Here is a 16,110-nt window from a genome sequence, read left to right on the forward strand (position 1 = left end):
TGTCATCGCAGTCAGAGACCTGGCAATAAGCTTTATAAAGCCCTATACTTCACCGGTAGAAACATGAAGGTGTAATGAACTATGAGATCCTATGTAGTGTATAAATGTGCAAACATTTTAGAGATCGGTTCATCCTAGCCCGAGAAAAGGCAGAAAAGAGTGTTTTATGGTCTCACTGTCTAACCCTACATTTTCCCAAGTGTGACATCACACATGGTAAAATGTAGGGTTAGGATTAACAGGACAGCTGGGCCAAGGGAAAACTAAGGGAAGACTCAGGGAAGGAAAACCTCATTCATTATGTTATATTAGCGATTTTATAACGATAGAACGCCGGTTCTGTATGGGTGAAGTATCCCTGCCTGTATTCAATCCTGGATAATATATGATTGTTAATGTTTTTGATATAGTGCAACTTTCTAGCTAAAACAAAGGGCTGTGTTTAATCTGGGTTAAAGGAGGTAGAATGTGGGGGCGCCCTTAGCTCAGTTAGTAGGGCGTCCCCACCCCGGGCCGGGCCCAGCAGCAGACCCGGGTTCGATTCTCGCCCGCGTTCGTTCTCTGCATGTCTCTCCCCTCTCTGCCCCATTTCACCTCTATCTCTCTGCACTATCAATAAAGGAGGTAGAATGTACAGATGTTGTTGGTCTAGCTGTGAGCGTGTCACTACTTTAAAGTTGCTGTCATTAGAGGTTTACGTAACGATGGCATTTATTCAGATAAGTTCATCAATTAGCCAACTCCATTTTCTTGGACTCATTTGTCAACTTGAAGCGAGAGGCAACAATGTCAGTGTTTGAGAGAGTGTGTGTGTTAGAGGAGGTGAGAGTGTTCACCAGAGATAAAATAAATGACAGAGGAAGGGAAGAGAGGTTTCATATATACACAGTTCTATTGGAGAAAGCTGGAGGGGGGATGCAGGAGGATGGAGGGGAGGTGGGAGGGCTGTTTATAAGGGAGGGGAAATTCATGGCTGCTGAGGGACAACTTTTACTGCCCTCCTGAGCAGCAGCGAGTCAAGGGTTGTATAGGGATGCATAGCCGCGCTCACACACGCACACACACACACACAATAAGGACGCCACATTGCCATGAGATTTACTCTTCACTTAAATGATGGGTTTGCTTTCAGAAATGTATCTTAATAGAGTGTTTGTCCCAGAGTGGCTGTAATCAGTGGTGGCAGTATTCATTCCTTCTCTTCAAACTGGCTATCAAGTGATCTCTGCCAAACAAGGCATGGCGCTGGGGAGATTCCACTTCTGATTGTGTGCAACAAGATGAGACTAAAATCAAAGTCAAGTGAATGGGGATATTCAGTTCTAAATACACCTACACACAACTACCTGGACAAAGTATTTGCATACAATTTACATATTATTATATATTTATTTCAGTAATTATTTTTTACTGTTATTGCATTGCAATAGCTTCTAATAATTTCTCAGAAATCCTCATATCTAATCATGTCATACAAATGTTCCTAAAGCTGCGAACACCGCACTGGCCGCACGGCGAGATTACATAAGTCAATGTACTAGCCCGTGGCCCGCGTCCACCCAATAATCGGCGTCCAGCGGCCGGCGCTTGCGCGTGGATCGGGAGTGCGGCCATTTGCAGCGCGTAGAAATTGCGTCATCGAAGGAGCGTGAATCGAAGGCTTGTGCGGCGAACACGGCGCCGCAGAAAAAGATGAAAATGTTCATCTTTTTCTGCGGCGCCTCCACAGCCAATCAGCGTTGCCGCGCCTCCACAGCCAATCAGCGTTGAGATTGCCGAGGTGGGCGTGTGGAGTGAGGACATTGGGCTTCCAATACATTCTGCAAATATGTGTATTTTGCATCTGTTTAGCTGTTGGTTGTACTTTAGCCAAGGTAGCGCCGGTTAGCATAGTGAAACTCACCCAGCTGTGTGCTGCTCCTGAGGATAATATGAACCCAAAGTTGACGGCAGTGTCCGTGTGGAATTCCAATATAGTACAGCGAAGCACCGGTGTTGTCCTCCGTCAGCCGGCACACTTTCACTTTCAGGTAGGCTGATGTCTGCCTTTATTTGTGCTGCTGAGCACACACTGCTGTTGTTAATGTGTTTAGTATGTTGCTGAATTGCTGTTAATGTGTGTGTATTTGCGATCGGGGTGCGTCTTCAGGCTGTTTTAATGATATGTGTGACAAGACAAGACTGCCGCTGGTTACACAGTGAACCTACATCTGTATTTTTTGGCACAGCTGGACCATTTTATTGTCGTTGTTGCACCGTAAGTGTGACGGGTCTGATCTCGGCGTCGGCGTCAGGAATATATGGCCCAATATAATGTGTTCCCGGCTTTACTGTGTGGAAGAGTTAGCTGGTAATACCTGTTTAAAGTAACATGGTCTGACCATCTTGTGCTGCATTGTCTATAATACAAATGATAATGGATTCATTGGATTTGTATAGCGCTTTTTATTTCTCGCACTCAAATCACCCTTACAGATATCCAGCTATCATTCATTCACACACAGCCATACCAGTGGTGGTAAGCTGCGACAATAGCCACAGCTGTCCTGGGGCAGCCTGACGGAAGTGTGGCTGCCATTCAGCACCTACAGCCCCTCCGACCACCACCTCACATTCACAGGAGGCAAGGTGGGTGAAGTATCTTGCCCAACAACCATGACACAAGTGGCAGGGTGGGAATCGAACCGCCAACCCTCTGATTAGTCATTGGCGGACCCGCTCTATACCACCTGAGCCACGGTGTCCCGATATCCAGTCAGACTTGCCACACCAATCAGTGCAGACACCAGCATGCAGACAGCATATTAACCCAACTCATTTTAGGACATTTCACTGTATGTTTTAATGACTTATTCAGTGTATGCAGATTGTATTCATTTTTCCTCTATTATAATACATATAAGACATTTCTACTAATGTGTTTAACACCCGGATGAAATGGCAGATCTTGGCATGATAATTGCCCCTTTAACTTCAGGTCTTCTGCAACTCTCAGCTCCTATTAATCAAATCTGAAGACTTTTCTGTTTCCCTTTTAACCTGTTGTTTTTATTTCATTTTTAATTTGTATCTCGATTCCCCATAGTTGATGTATTTTATTCTTGATGTATTTTAATCTTGATGTATTTGATGCGCCTGTAAAGCACTTTGCATGGCCTTGTGTCTGAATTGAGCTATATAAATACACTTGCCTTGCCTTTAACAGTTATGCGAATCAAACTAGGGTTGGGCAGCATCCAATATAATATAAAACCCTTTAAACATTCCCTTACGGCCTCCACACACATCCCCATTAAAAATAAAGTTCTTTCATGTCATTTATGATTTATATTGAGTCTAATATTGAGTCTCGACAGTAATCCGTACGCCCCATTGCCTTTTTTTTTTTTTTTTTGCCACATTTTCGCTTGTTGGAAGTTTTATTTTGAAAGGGACACACCAGGAAATGGTGAAACTACAGCGAAAGCTGCCGGTATGAAGTCAATGGTTGTGTTCCGAATCGCATACTTTCTACTATATAGTATGTAGAAAAAAGATTTAGGATATCCCGATTCTTGTGGCCAGATTTAGGATGGTTAGAAGTACCCGGATGTCCTACTTCATGCGGCCAAGATTGTTAGTGTTGAAAACTGCATCCTATTTGGGCGATTCTGACCCACAATCCAGTGCGCACGTGAAGTGACGTCACATCGACAAAGCCTCCATATGAAAACAAACAGGGATGCGCCGGATATAAAAGCAAGAGGCAAGATCAAGGCGCAACGTTATGATGAAATAAAAGAGTAAAGTATGTCCCAATAGTATGCCTACTGCATCCTAACTAGATTATTTTTAATTGTCGGATGTAGTGTGTAGAATAGAAAAAAGAAAGAGTATGCGATTCGGAACGCAACCATAGTTACTCTCAGCAGAGTATTTCTCTATCAGTTAAAGCAGCGAGACCCAAGAGACGCGCGGCTCTCAGAAAAAAATATGCGCACCTCCTGAGGTAAAGGGGAGCGTTGCTGCAGATGTGCCTCCGACGGGCATCAGCAGTGCGTCTGAGGTAGGATGTGTGGCTGCTCTAGGTTAATTACACGGTTGGTGAAAAAAAGTCAGACGCAGACGCGCAGTAGACGCGCAGTAGAGGTAGGATGTGTGTGGAGGCCGTTAGTTCTACCTCGGTACAAGGTAATGCTTTTTTTTTTACTTCAACTGTAGTCCATCTGGTTTAGATTCTCACCTAACACTACATTTTACAAGACTACAATGAACTAATCACGATGAAGTTACCTCCGCCCAATACTCCTTTTTATAAGCGCTTGAATCACAATGTAACTCAATACAACCTTTGATCCAAACGAAGGGAAGGTTTTGGGACCAACTTGTGTGCTTTGGCCGTGCAATTATTCAAATAGTTTAAGTTTAAAATGTATTATATTAATGGTGTTATTCCTGTGCAGCAAATGCACAGTACATGTCTCTCAGCTGAGGTTCAGCAAGTCAAAAACATGTCGTAGAAATAATAAGACTGCAAGTTTGGAAAATTGATGGAAGATCTCATTTGAGAGATCTGATTAGAGAACTCAAGGCTCACTTAAGAGTAAATATGATTTAGGCAATTGTGCTATGAGGCTAAGGATTTTAGAATGAACTGTTGAATGTGTTTTGGCCACCCATCTCTCAGAGTGGAGTCACTCTATGAAGGGATCGTTTCACGGCCCGCTTGGAGAGGAGCGATCATTATAGCAACCAGTAACCCCCATCATTGGTAAACATAGCAAATGAGCCTTAAATGAGGACCAGTTTCAATGGATTAGCTTTTTGTCCTCTGAAGGGAGGCACGTCCCCATAATGTGACAGAGTGATGTGATGTATGTCCCGTCCCTCAATGTCATCAACATGAGAACACACACACACAGATACAGACACAGAGACACACACACACACACAGATACAGAAACAGAGACACACACACACACACACACACACACTGCTTGGTGGGGTAACTCACTGCAGCTAACAGACCTTATGGATTGAGACTGCAGCATGTCAGACACCACCTCTCTTCCTCTCCCACACACACACACACACACACACACACACACACACACACACACACACAAACACATAAATTAGCACACCATAGTGCCAATTAAAATATACCCACCACTTTTACACATTGTATGCATCCCTCTAGTATTAATTAATGCATGTGAGAGGCAGTAAGAGGCAGAGGCTGCAAGGTGTTAGGTATCGCATATTGCCTCTCTCTCTCTGTCTCTCTTATTAAGAATATAAGTTATGTGCATTTGACCTTGAGCTCTGCAACAAGCTGGCACACTGGTACTGGAGTGGTATGTAAATACTGATGGAGAGAGCTATGGAGGTTTTACAGCCCCATAAATCTAAGTCTGGGACACCGATCCACTCTCTCTCTCTCTCTCTCTCTCTCTCTGTCCCTCTCTATGTCTCTCTATCTCGCTCTCTCTCTCTCTGTCCCTCTCTATGTCTCTCATTCAATCAGAGTGTTCTCCAACTTTACATCCATATGAGTTTAATCCCAGCCACCTAGGATACAAAGAAAACAGTCAACACAAACAAAGTGTATGTGTGCGTCTTTCTTTCTTTGGAATACGAGACACCAAGGGCAGTGAATGTGTGTGTGTGTGTGTGTGTGTGTGGGGGGGGGGGGGGGTTGGGGTTTAATAATCACCATGTGTTACAATGTGGGTGTCATATTAACAAAGTTTTTTTTCTTCTTTTTTTTTTAAATTTAATACAGGGACAGTGCATATTATCAAACATTTCTGTCAATATGCCAGAATTAGCCAGAAGGCTATTTTTAAAATAAATTACACATTTATATAACACAACACACCTATAGTAAAACGTACTATTAAAAAGTAAGTAAAGTAAAAAGTACTATTAAGCTAAAATAGCAGACAATAACATGAACAGGTTAATGATAATGTAGACAGCTCTGGTTATCAATGAGCCATTTCTTTAACTGGCATTTGAATGACCTATATGGGTTCAGATTTCTGATGGCTATGGGGGTGAGGTTCCACTCAGTAGCTGCACGAACAGAGAAAGAGGTATGGCCAAATACACTCTTCCTAAAAGGGATAATACAATCTCCCCTCGCTGATGCTCTAGTTCTGCTGTGATCAGCTGTTCGGATGTTGACAAACTGATGGAGCAGAGGGGATGATAAACCGCGAATGATTTTATAGACAAGACATAGATTTGAATATTTGACCATGTTTTCCCATTTGAGTAATCTGTGCTTTTGTATTATTGGACAATGATGAAATCTACAAGGTTTCTTGTCCAGGATTTTAACAGTTGGCTATCATTTTGAATGGTGATGATAACAGATCAACTCAATAAATCATATCACTGAGATCTGGGAACATGGCTATTATATCTTACTACAACCAAGTCCCACTGGGTTGTAGTGGCACACCTTCATCTTTGTCTAAACTTATATCTATCAGTGAGCAGTGGTTTTCAGAGAGCCTTCCCCTCAACCCAAACATATCTTTAACTCAGTCACAGAGGGCAATGATGCAGGAAATACATACTGTACTCTGACACTAACACACCTCTTATTGAAACTGTTATCTCTTATTGCTATTCATCTAACTGTATAAGAAGTGTGTGGATGTCTACCAAAAAGGAACTAGACCGCTACCATAATAGCACAAATAGATGTGCATCAAAATCCAAGCAGCGGCCCACAGGCACATACTAAACAGGCACAGCACTATAGTTGTTAGAAATTAGCTATGTAAACAATCCAAGGGTGAGCCCGACACATATTTGGCAAGACGTTGATGGCCACTTATGCCTTTTTAAAATGTGTCAGCGTACATCATCAGCAGCTGCTAATAAACACTTATTCCATACAGGCTAAAAAGTTTAACTTGTGGGCTGTTGTCTGGTGGTTAATGCGCTCTCCTTGAGCCAGACAAACCAATTTAGATTAGAGGAGGGGATTCGGAAAAGGAGATTCAATACTGGGTTGGGATTTGATAAAATGCTTTCAAGCCAACTCTAATTGTATTATTAGACAGAAGATGATGGACAGAACTCTAAAAGTAATTCCCATGTCACGCTAAATTGACAATTATCTTTTTGATGCACCTGCCATTCGCCCCCTTAACATCACCGAGATTATTTCTGACCAACACCTGCTGGCTCCACAGGGAAAAACCACCAGGTGCACAAAACAAACATCGAAGTGTTTAACCTAAGACCTGGTTGAAAAAGGCTGGGTTGTAAAGGCCACATCATTGACTGACAGCCCCCCATCACACATGCACGCACGCACACACACAGAAACACACACAGACACTCTCTCTCTCTCTCTCTCTCTCTCTCTCTCTCTCTTGGTTGTCCATCGATTTCGATGATGACGTCCACTTTTAACCTTTTTGTAAAAAACATTTAAATAAACTAGGGCTGTCAAAATTAACGAGTTAACGCAGGGTGATTAATTTCTGGAATTATCGGCGTTAATTTTTTTAACGCATATGTGCAGAATGATCCGCCCCGTACATCCCACCGGCTCTGTACTACAGTCACTGTAACGTTGTGGCTGACCCAGGATCAGTAGCTGCGCGCAGCCGAACATAGCAGCACGTTAGCCCGTGCCGTGTTTTAAAGTTTTAAGCTGCTAACGGTCACGTATGTGTCGGGGGCATAGATCGTATATCAAATCAACTGCCGCGGGGGACAGTTGATGTCGGGAGCAAAAGGAGGAGAAACATTGTCTGCTCTGTTCAGAGCCCGCGAGGACACAAACGTCTGCAGTTTTCAGAGGTGTGTGTGAGTAGACATCAACATAACGCCGGCTTCCTCGCACACATGAACAGTCCCCTAGGACGTAGTCTCGCAAAGCCAGACCAAACACCTAGGACGTGGTCGCGCGTACAAACGCACCCACGCACGCACACACGCACGCACGCGCGCACACACACACACACCGCGGACTGTAATCAAGTTGTATTCAAGAATGCACAACCTATAGATTCACCAAATAAATGCCATTATATAGCCTATATTTGCCCAAAGACATAGTAAAGAGACAGACCAATTGAATTATGGTGTGGTAGGTATATATTTTAGTTTGATTTATATTTATTTTCAGTATTTAAACCATCATTTGAATTTTCAATTAATAAAAATACTAATTTTAAATGTACATATCCACCTTCTGTCATTTATCTTTCCGTTCATATAACAATATACAGAGAACATTCGAATTTCGAATGGTAAAATTAATCGTGATTAATCCACAGAATCCTGTGATTAATCTGATTAAAATTTGTAATCGTTTGACAGCCCTAAAATAAACAAAAACATACTTCTTCACTTACTTACTTTACTTGTTCCCTATCCTATCATATGGCTACCACAGTCCAAACAGCACAGCCACCTTCAACAGACCCAGGCTCTGTACAAACAAGCTCCAGTTAGTGTCAATGCCGATTCTACCTATCCTATCCTACTACAAGGCTATCACAGCCTAAAAACAGCATAGCCACCTTCAACAGACCCAGGCTCCGTACAAGCAAGCTCCAGGTAGTGATAATGCCCATACTACCCATCCCCATTGTTCCACGTCTATCTACTCCCCAGGTATTTAAATGACGGAACTACTGATAGCTGTTCATCAGCAACTGTAAAGACAGGCATAGTGGAAAGGGGGCTGGCACTCCATTGACAAATAACCTCTGTTTTGGTGGTGTTGATGGTTAAAACCATCCTTCTGTATGCTCTGGCTGCAGCATTAAGGACAGACTGGAGCTCTTCTGGAGAGCTAGCAACAAATGCGCAATCATCTGCATATTGCAGTTCAAGGATCCTTTCATCAAGCAGTTTGGTGGTAGCTAGGAATCTCCTGATATTAAAGAGGTTTCCATCCAGTCTGAAGTCTACATGCACACCACTGCTATTCTCAATCTCCTTATGGAGAAGCTGAGTAGCACAGAGAAGAAATATGTTACAGCTGCCAGCACACAGCCCTGCTTGACGCCTGTACGAACAGGGAAAGGAGCGGACTCTTTTCCTCCCATGGTCACTCTAGCAGTCATATCATCATGGAACTGACAGAGGATGCTAACACATTTTTTGGGACAGCCAAACTTTAGGAGGATGTCCCACAACAGTTCTCTCCGAACAGAGTCAAATGCTTTGGAGAGGTCGACAAAAGCTATAAAAACATCCTGATGTTGTTCCCGGCACTTCTCCTGAAGTTGCCGTGCTGTAAAGATCATGTCGACCGTACTCCTGCTTTCTCTGAAGCCACATTGTGATTCAGGCAGCATTGACTCTGTGATGTTACTGACCAATCTGTTCAACATCACCTTAGCCAGGACCTTACCAGCAACAGCCAGTAGTGAAATACCCCTACTATTGCCACAGATAGCCTTATCACCCTTGTTCTTATACATTGTGACAATGTTAGCATCTTTCCATTGTAGAGGAATTTTCTCTTCAGTCCAGACTTCAGTGATATATTGATATAGAGTTTTGGTACATTGGAATCCTCCCTGCTTAAAGACCTACTTCACCGGTTTAAATATGAAGGTGTATTGAATTCTGAGATCCTATGTAGTATAAATGTGCGAAACAAATTTAAATCGGTTCATCCTAGCCCTATATTTCTCTTTCTCGTAACATCACATAAAGAGAAATATAGGGTTAAAAAAAACACTCTTTCTGCCTTTTCTCAGGCTAGGATGAACCGATTTCAATTTTTTTTGCACATTTATACTACATAGGATCTCAGAATTCAATACACCTTCATATTCAAACCGGTGAAGTAGGCCTTTAAGGAGCTCAGCTGGGATCTTGTCATTTCCAGGAGACTTGTTATTCCTGAGGGAACAGATAGCTGACTGAACCTCCGAAAAGCTTGGTGGCTGATTAAGAGTGTCAATTGGGGGGTGATCAGGCTATTCTTCTAAAACAGTGAGGTCCACATCGGCCTCCTGATCAAGGAGGCAATCAAAATGATCGGCCCACCTTAACAGAATGTAATTTTGATCTTTCAAAAGTGTCACAGTCTGCTGATTTCAAAGGAGTAATAGAGCAATTTGTTGGGCCATATATAGTTTTTAAAGCATTGTAAAAATGATGCATGTCATTTATATTGGCATAATACTGAATTTCTTTAGCCTTTTTCACCCACCACTCGTTCTTTGCGATCCGAGTGGTCCTCTGAACTTCCTGCCTTGCTTTCTTCCATTGCTCCCTTGCAATACTGCAGGACGGATTTCTGAGGGCTTTACGATGCAATCTATGCATATTCTCAAGCATGTCATGGATGGTGTCAGAGTTTTCATCAAACCAATCTTGGTGATTTTTCCTCTTAAAGCCGACTGTTTGAGCTGCTGCGTCATAGAGAGCAGAGCTAATGGAGGTCCACTTCTGCTCCAAAGTTTCTGACTTTACTGACAACTCCATGTCCTTCTGCTTCCCATTTCTGACATGCTCGTTCTGAAGGCGGGTGCAATTCAGCTGCCTCCTGTTACTTCCTTTTCGCCGCATGGGAGGGCGAACTGTCATGCGTATCTCAGACCCTGTTTCCACCTGGCATTAACATCTGACTTTTTGAATCTGGTTACAAGTGGACAGCTCTCAGTCCGTGTGTTCCCACTTGTATTTTCAAATGTGACTTCTCTGTCTACTTGTGATCGGATTCCATTTACCCGCGCTGTATTTAAATCAACACGTTCATCATTTCCGTTTGCATTGGTGTTTTTAACCGGTGGGGTTCAAACAAGTAAACATACAGGGCTGTACAGTGCCACAGTTTTAATCGCATTTGCTATTAAAATGCATTACATGCGAAGATAATTACCAGTCTAGGTTGACGAGATATGCTACTGTCTCATTTAGACAAGGAGGCGCGATCTGATCAGCCACAATCATACGATGATCTGTCCAGCAGTCTGCACCCCTCTTTGGCACGGGTGATGATTACATCACTGATGTCACATCGTCTAACAATGACAAAGTCAATCAGGTGCCAGTGTTTTGAGCGGGGGTGCATCCAAGAGGTTTTGTATTTGTTCCTCTGTTGGAAAAGTGTATTGGTTATTGTTAAGTTGTGCTCAGAGCACAGAGTGAGTAGTCTCATGCCATTTGCATTAATCTGACCAATACCATGTTTGCCAAGTACTCCAACCCATACCCTGTCGTTCTGTCCCACTCAAGCATTAAAGTCCCCAAGCAAAAGAATCTTTTTAGTCTTAGGGATCCGACCAAGAACTTCGTCAAGGGACTGGTAAAACTTATCCTTGTCTGCATTCGCATTGGGTTGGTGCATAAGCACTAACCAGTCTGGCAAAACGATTTTAACAAGGGGGATACGGAGGGTCATAAGCATTTCACTAATGGCAACAGGTGTTTCAGTGAGTCTTGGCAGTAACTTAATGGCTAAAAGTGGATACCTGCGCATGGAATTTTAAAGTGTAAAATGGCCTTCCCCAGTAGCACTATCTTCGCCAGGAAGAGGTAAACCTAGTGGCATGGGTGGTCCCAAGACAACCAGTCCCCATCCTGACTGCAGGAGGCTGGCGGGTTGTTGATATGTTAAGGCACACTGGCACACTGCTTTTCTGTCAGGGTTTTCTCCCTTAGCATTTGCCTAAAAGGCTGGAAAATTCCTGGAACTTCCAACAGACAGCTGCTTTTTATATTTTGTCTTTTATTTTGACCTTTTCATATATTATTTTAAATGTATTAATCTTATATAAAAAAAATATATATAAATAAATTAAATTAAATTATGTAGCCTATTTTATTTACCTGTTCTGCTCTTTTCTGATGTTAGAACACAGACACACGCAAACACAAACACGCGCACACGCGCGCGCGCGCGCACACACACACACACACACACACACACACACACACACACACACACACACACACACACACACACACACACACACACACACACACACACACACACACACACACACACACACACACACACACACACACACACACACACACACACACACACACACACACACACACACACACACACACACACACACACACACACACACACACACACACACACACACACACGGGGCGGCAGTGGCGAAGTGGGTAGGGAGATCGCCCCTGGAGTGCAGGGTCGGAGGTTCGATTCCCCGCCTACCCACCACATGTCGAAGTGTCCCTGGGCAAGACACTGAACCCCAAATTGCTCCCGATGGTTCAGAAAGCGCCTTGCATGGCAGCTGCTGCCATCGGTGTTTGAGTGTGTGTATACAAATGTGTTAAGATATGTAAAGCGCTTTGTGACCCTGGTCTGTGAAGGGCGCTCTATAAATAAAGCTTACTTACTACACACACGCAGACTTAGTGTGAGAGACCACTACTGGGGATCAATTGGTTCCTAGCAAAAATCACACCCAGAAGAAAAAGACATGCTTGCATACACACTTTTGCACATCCAGGCAGATACACAGATACAAAAATGTTGAGGGGAAAAAGGCGCCTTGACCAATACACAGCCATACTTTATAAGGAAAGTCCTGCACTCAAAATGACTGCACAATTGCATTCATGCATGTGTGTGTGTGTGTGCCCAAAAACACACAATCAAACACACACACACACCCCCTTAACCACCTCCTGTCACATCACACTTTAGAATGAACCTTGTTGCCTTTCCCATCCCTGCGGAGGGCCCTGATTGGCTCAAATGGCTCCATGGGAATCGATTCACTCAACCCAATCCAAACCAGACAGACTCAGAGAAAAAAAATAAAGGAAAAAGGGAATAAAATAGCAGAGCCATGTATGGTGCACACATAAGCACGAGAAGGATTTTTCCCAGCTTTGTTTAACCCATTTTATTTTTGGTTTATTCTTTTTTTGGGGTAGGGGTGAATTGGGTGTATTTTTATTTGGACAATATATTTCCATTCAGAGCACGCTCCACAGCAGGGCAGAGGCTCAAATGTTTGCCCACCCAAACAATGAGGGGATTGGGAGCAAGGAGAAAAGTGTTATTGTTAGTGGGAGTGGAGGGACACCAGCTACCAGATAACACACACACGAAGGACTCGGGCTTCACACACACACACACACACAAACGGGCAGACACGCTACAGTGGACGCAAACACATGCGGGCAGGTGAACACACACACACACAAACACACACTTAAACAGACTAAAGCCTCATAATAATACAAACTTCAATCTCTTTACCCTCTGTCTGCTTACACACACAAACATTCACACACACACACACAAACACAGCCTGCAGTTGTGTGTGTGTGTGTGTATGTGTGGGTGTGTGTGTTTGTGTTTGTGTGTCTGTGTGTCTGTTGTAGAGAGATGGAGAAGGTGGGCAGCAGACCAAAGCCATCCATCCAGGGGAGCCAAAAGCGCACAGCATAGGCTACAGGCTTCACAGCACCAAATTCACACACACACACACACACACACACACACACACACAAACACACACACACACACACACACACACACACACACACACACACACACACACACACACACACACACACACACACACACACACACACACACACACACACACACACACACACACACACACACACACACACACACACACACACACACACACACACACACACACACTCACACACACACAGTGTGGTGCCCTTGTAAGGGTTACAGCTCGAAGGGTGTTAAGATGGTGGAGCCCGTAGCCATCAATCTTTACCCAGCAGCCTTGCCTGACCTGCCCTCTGACACACACACACACACACACACACAGATGTGTAACAAAAAACCCTCTTTCCACACACACACACACACACACACACACACACACACACACACACACACAAGCACAAAACAAACCCACAGTGGTACAAATGCAATCTCTCTTCTCCTCTTTTTGGGTTCTTCTCTTTAAGCTTCTCTCTGTCTTCCTCTCTGCCTCTCCATCTTTATCTCTCCCTGGCAGACACCTGCTACACTATGCATCAAATGATTGGCGCCTCTAAAAAATGATAGCAATCACGCGCCAGCCGATGAACACTGGACCAAAAAAAAAGGGGAAGGACCATTGATTTTCATTCTCATTGCCGGTGAGTTATGTGCAGCCATTGTGCACAAGGAGCTCCAACTGTAAGACAAAAAGATTGGGGACCCAGACTACAATCTAAGATGTGGGCCAGTAAATAGACTGAGCCAAAAAGAACATTCATAATGAAGGGAGATATAGTGAGGAAGGGAGGAGAGGAGAGCTTTTTTTACTGGACTTACAGGACTGCTGAATGAGATAAGATGCAACATACTGCATTAAAAAACAACATTGGCTGGAGCATTACACTCAGCAACCTTCAAACCATGTGAAAGTACCAGTTAGACTCTTTTTTTGGTAATCTGTCTTTTGAACACACTTTGTATCTATGTCCCCTCCATTTCCAGTCACCAAGGAACATCTGACTGCAGAAATAAAGGGAGGGAATTTCAAACTAAAAAGACTGACGGTGGGAAGATTCTATTATATGGACAGTGGCCAACGTGGAAAAGAAAAAGCCTGTTCTATAGTGTTCTGTTAGCCTGGCACCGTCCGCCTACATACTTCCACTCAATCTTCATTTCCCTTCAATAGTCAGTCTGGGTGTGCAAGTATATTAGTGGGTTCTCTTCAGCCAGATTTCTGCCGGTCCAATCAGCAAACAGGAGGAGTTGCTCAGAAGCCGGCGCATGACATACGTCATGACCAAACGTTATGCAATTGGTTGGCAGATCCAGAGTGGCACTGGGCAGATCCAATAGTTTTAAACTTCAACAGACACCCGCCTTCAAGTGAGTGAACGTTTGTCAATTGAGCGATTCCAGACCTGCTGTACAAATGTAATGAAGTACGATGGTCTGGTATTGTTCTTGCGCTCTTTCAGCCAACACCACAAAAGAAAATACCAAACCCCGCCCCTTCTGACACCTGTTGCGTCCCATTTTTACACTTAACTGTGTAAAAAAACAGTTATTCCAACCCTATGAGTTAGGGGCGGCTGTGGCAAAGATCGGCCACTGGAGTCCAGGGTTGGTGGTTCGATCCCCCGCCTCCCCGCCACATGTCGAAGTGTCCTTGGGCAAGACATTGAACCACAGATTGCTCCCGATAGTTAGCTTGCACCCTGCGTGGTAGCTGATGCTATCGGTGTATGAATGTGTGTGTGACTGGGTGAATGTGTACAAAACAATGTAAAGCGCTTTGAGTCTGTGAAAAAACAGGGAAAAGCGCTATGTAAGTGGAGTCCATTTACCATTTAGTCCGTTTGACATAACTCCCTGTACCAACGATAGTACAGGAGACAAACACATAATTGCACACGGTTATGGATCAGAGTATAGTTACTGCGCTTCTTGCATCACTTGTACTGTTGATGAGTGCAACCGTTCCCCCGACAACACTTACCAGGCGGCGTTGCTGTGGGCGCTGTTGTCTAGGTGACAGAGCAGCTCCAGGGTTTGGGGGTTGTGGGCGGAGTCGTCAGGTGACTCATGACTCCCTGTCTCCCAATCAGAGGAGGGCATCCGCCATACTGCCGCACAGGACACCACCCTGCTGTCACTGGCTAAAGAGAGGGACAACACACACACACACACGCACGCACGCACACACACACACACACACACACACACACATACGCACACACACACAAACACACACATACACACACACACACACACACACACAGTGTTAGTGTACAGTACAGTGCTGGTGTCTTTGGCTCCGTTAGACAGACACTAATGTGGTGACGTGGGTACACTTTCTCTTTCAACTCCAAATCGCAAATGAGTTATTTTGGCACATGTACACCAGAGCCAGGGCTGCTAATTGGAACCAGTGGAGTAAACGTAGGATTGATTCAGTAATTGGACTAAAAGTTGGAGAGGCTGGAGGGCACAACCAAGCACACAGAGAGAGAGAAAGAAAGAAAGAGAGAGAGAGAGAGAGAGAGAGAGAGAGAGAGAGAGAGAGAGAGAGAGAGAGAGAGAAAAAAGAGCCTAATTTCTTTTTGGTGTAGATATTGACAGTGTGTGGGCAGGCGCTGGGCCTATGACACACTGGCGTTGGGCCTATTTGTCAAATT

General features: G+C 44.0%; 1 protein-coding gene across 1 annotated transcript in view; it reads right to left on the reverse strand.

Annotated features, from left to right (window-relative positions):
- Positions 1–16,110, reverse strand: part of eipr1 (EARP complex and GARP complex interacting protein 1) — a 60,374-nt gene that overhangs the window by 34,199 nt on the left and 10,065 nt on the right. Inside the window, exon 4 of the mRNA XM_080041793.1 lies at positions 15,432–15,591. Within this exon, the coding sequence (XP_079897919.1) occupies positions 15,432–15,591 (160 nt within the window). The remainder of the gene's footprint in view (positions 1–15,431; positions 15,592–16,110) is intronic.

Source organism: Ammodytes marinus (assembly GCF_949987685.1).
Source record: "Ammodytes marinus genome assembly, chromosome: 15".
NCBI classification, from domain to species: Eukaryota; Metazoa; Chordata; class Actinopteri; order Uranoscopiformes; family Ammodytidae; genus Ammodytes; species Ammodytes marinus.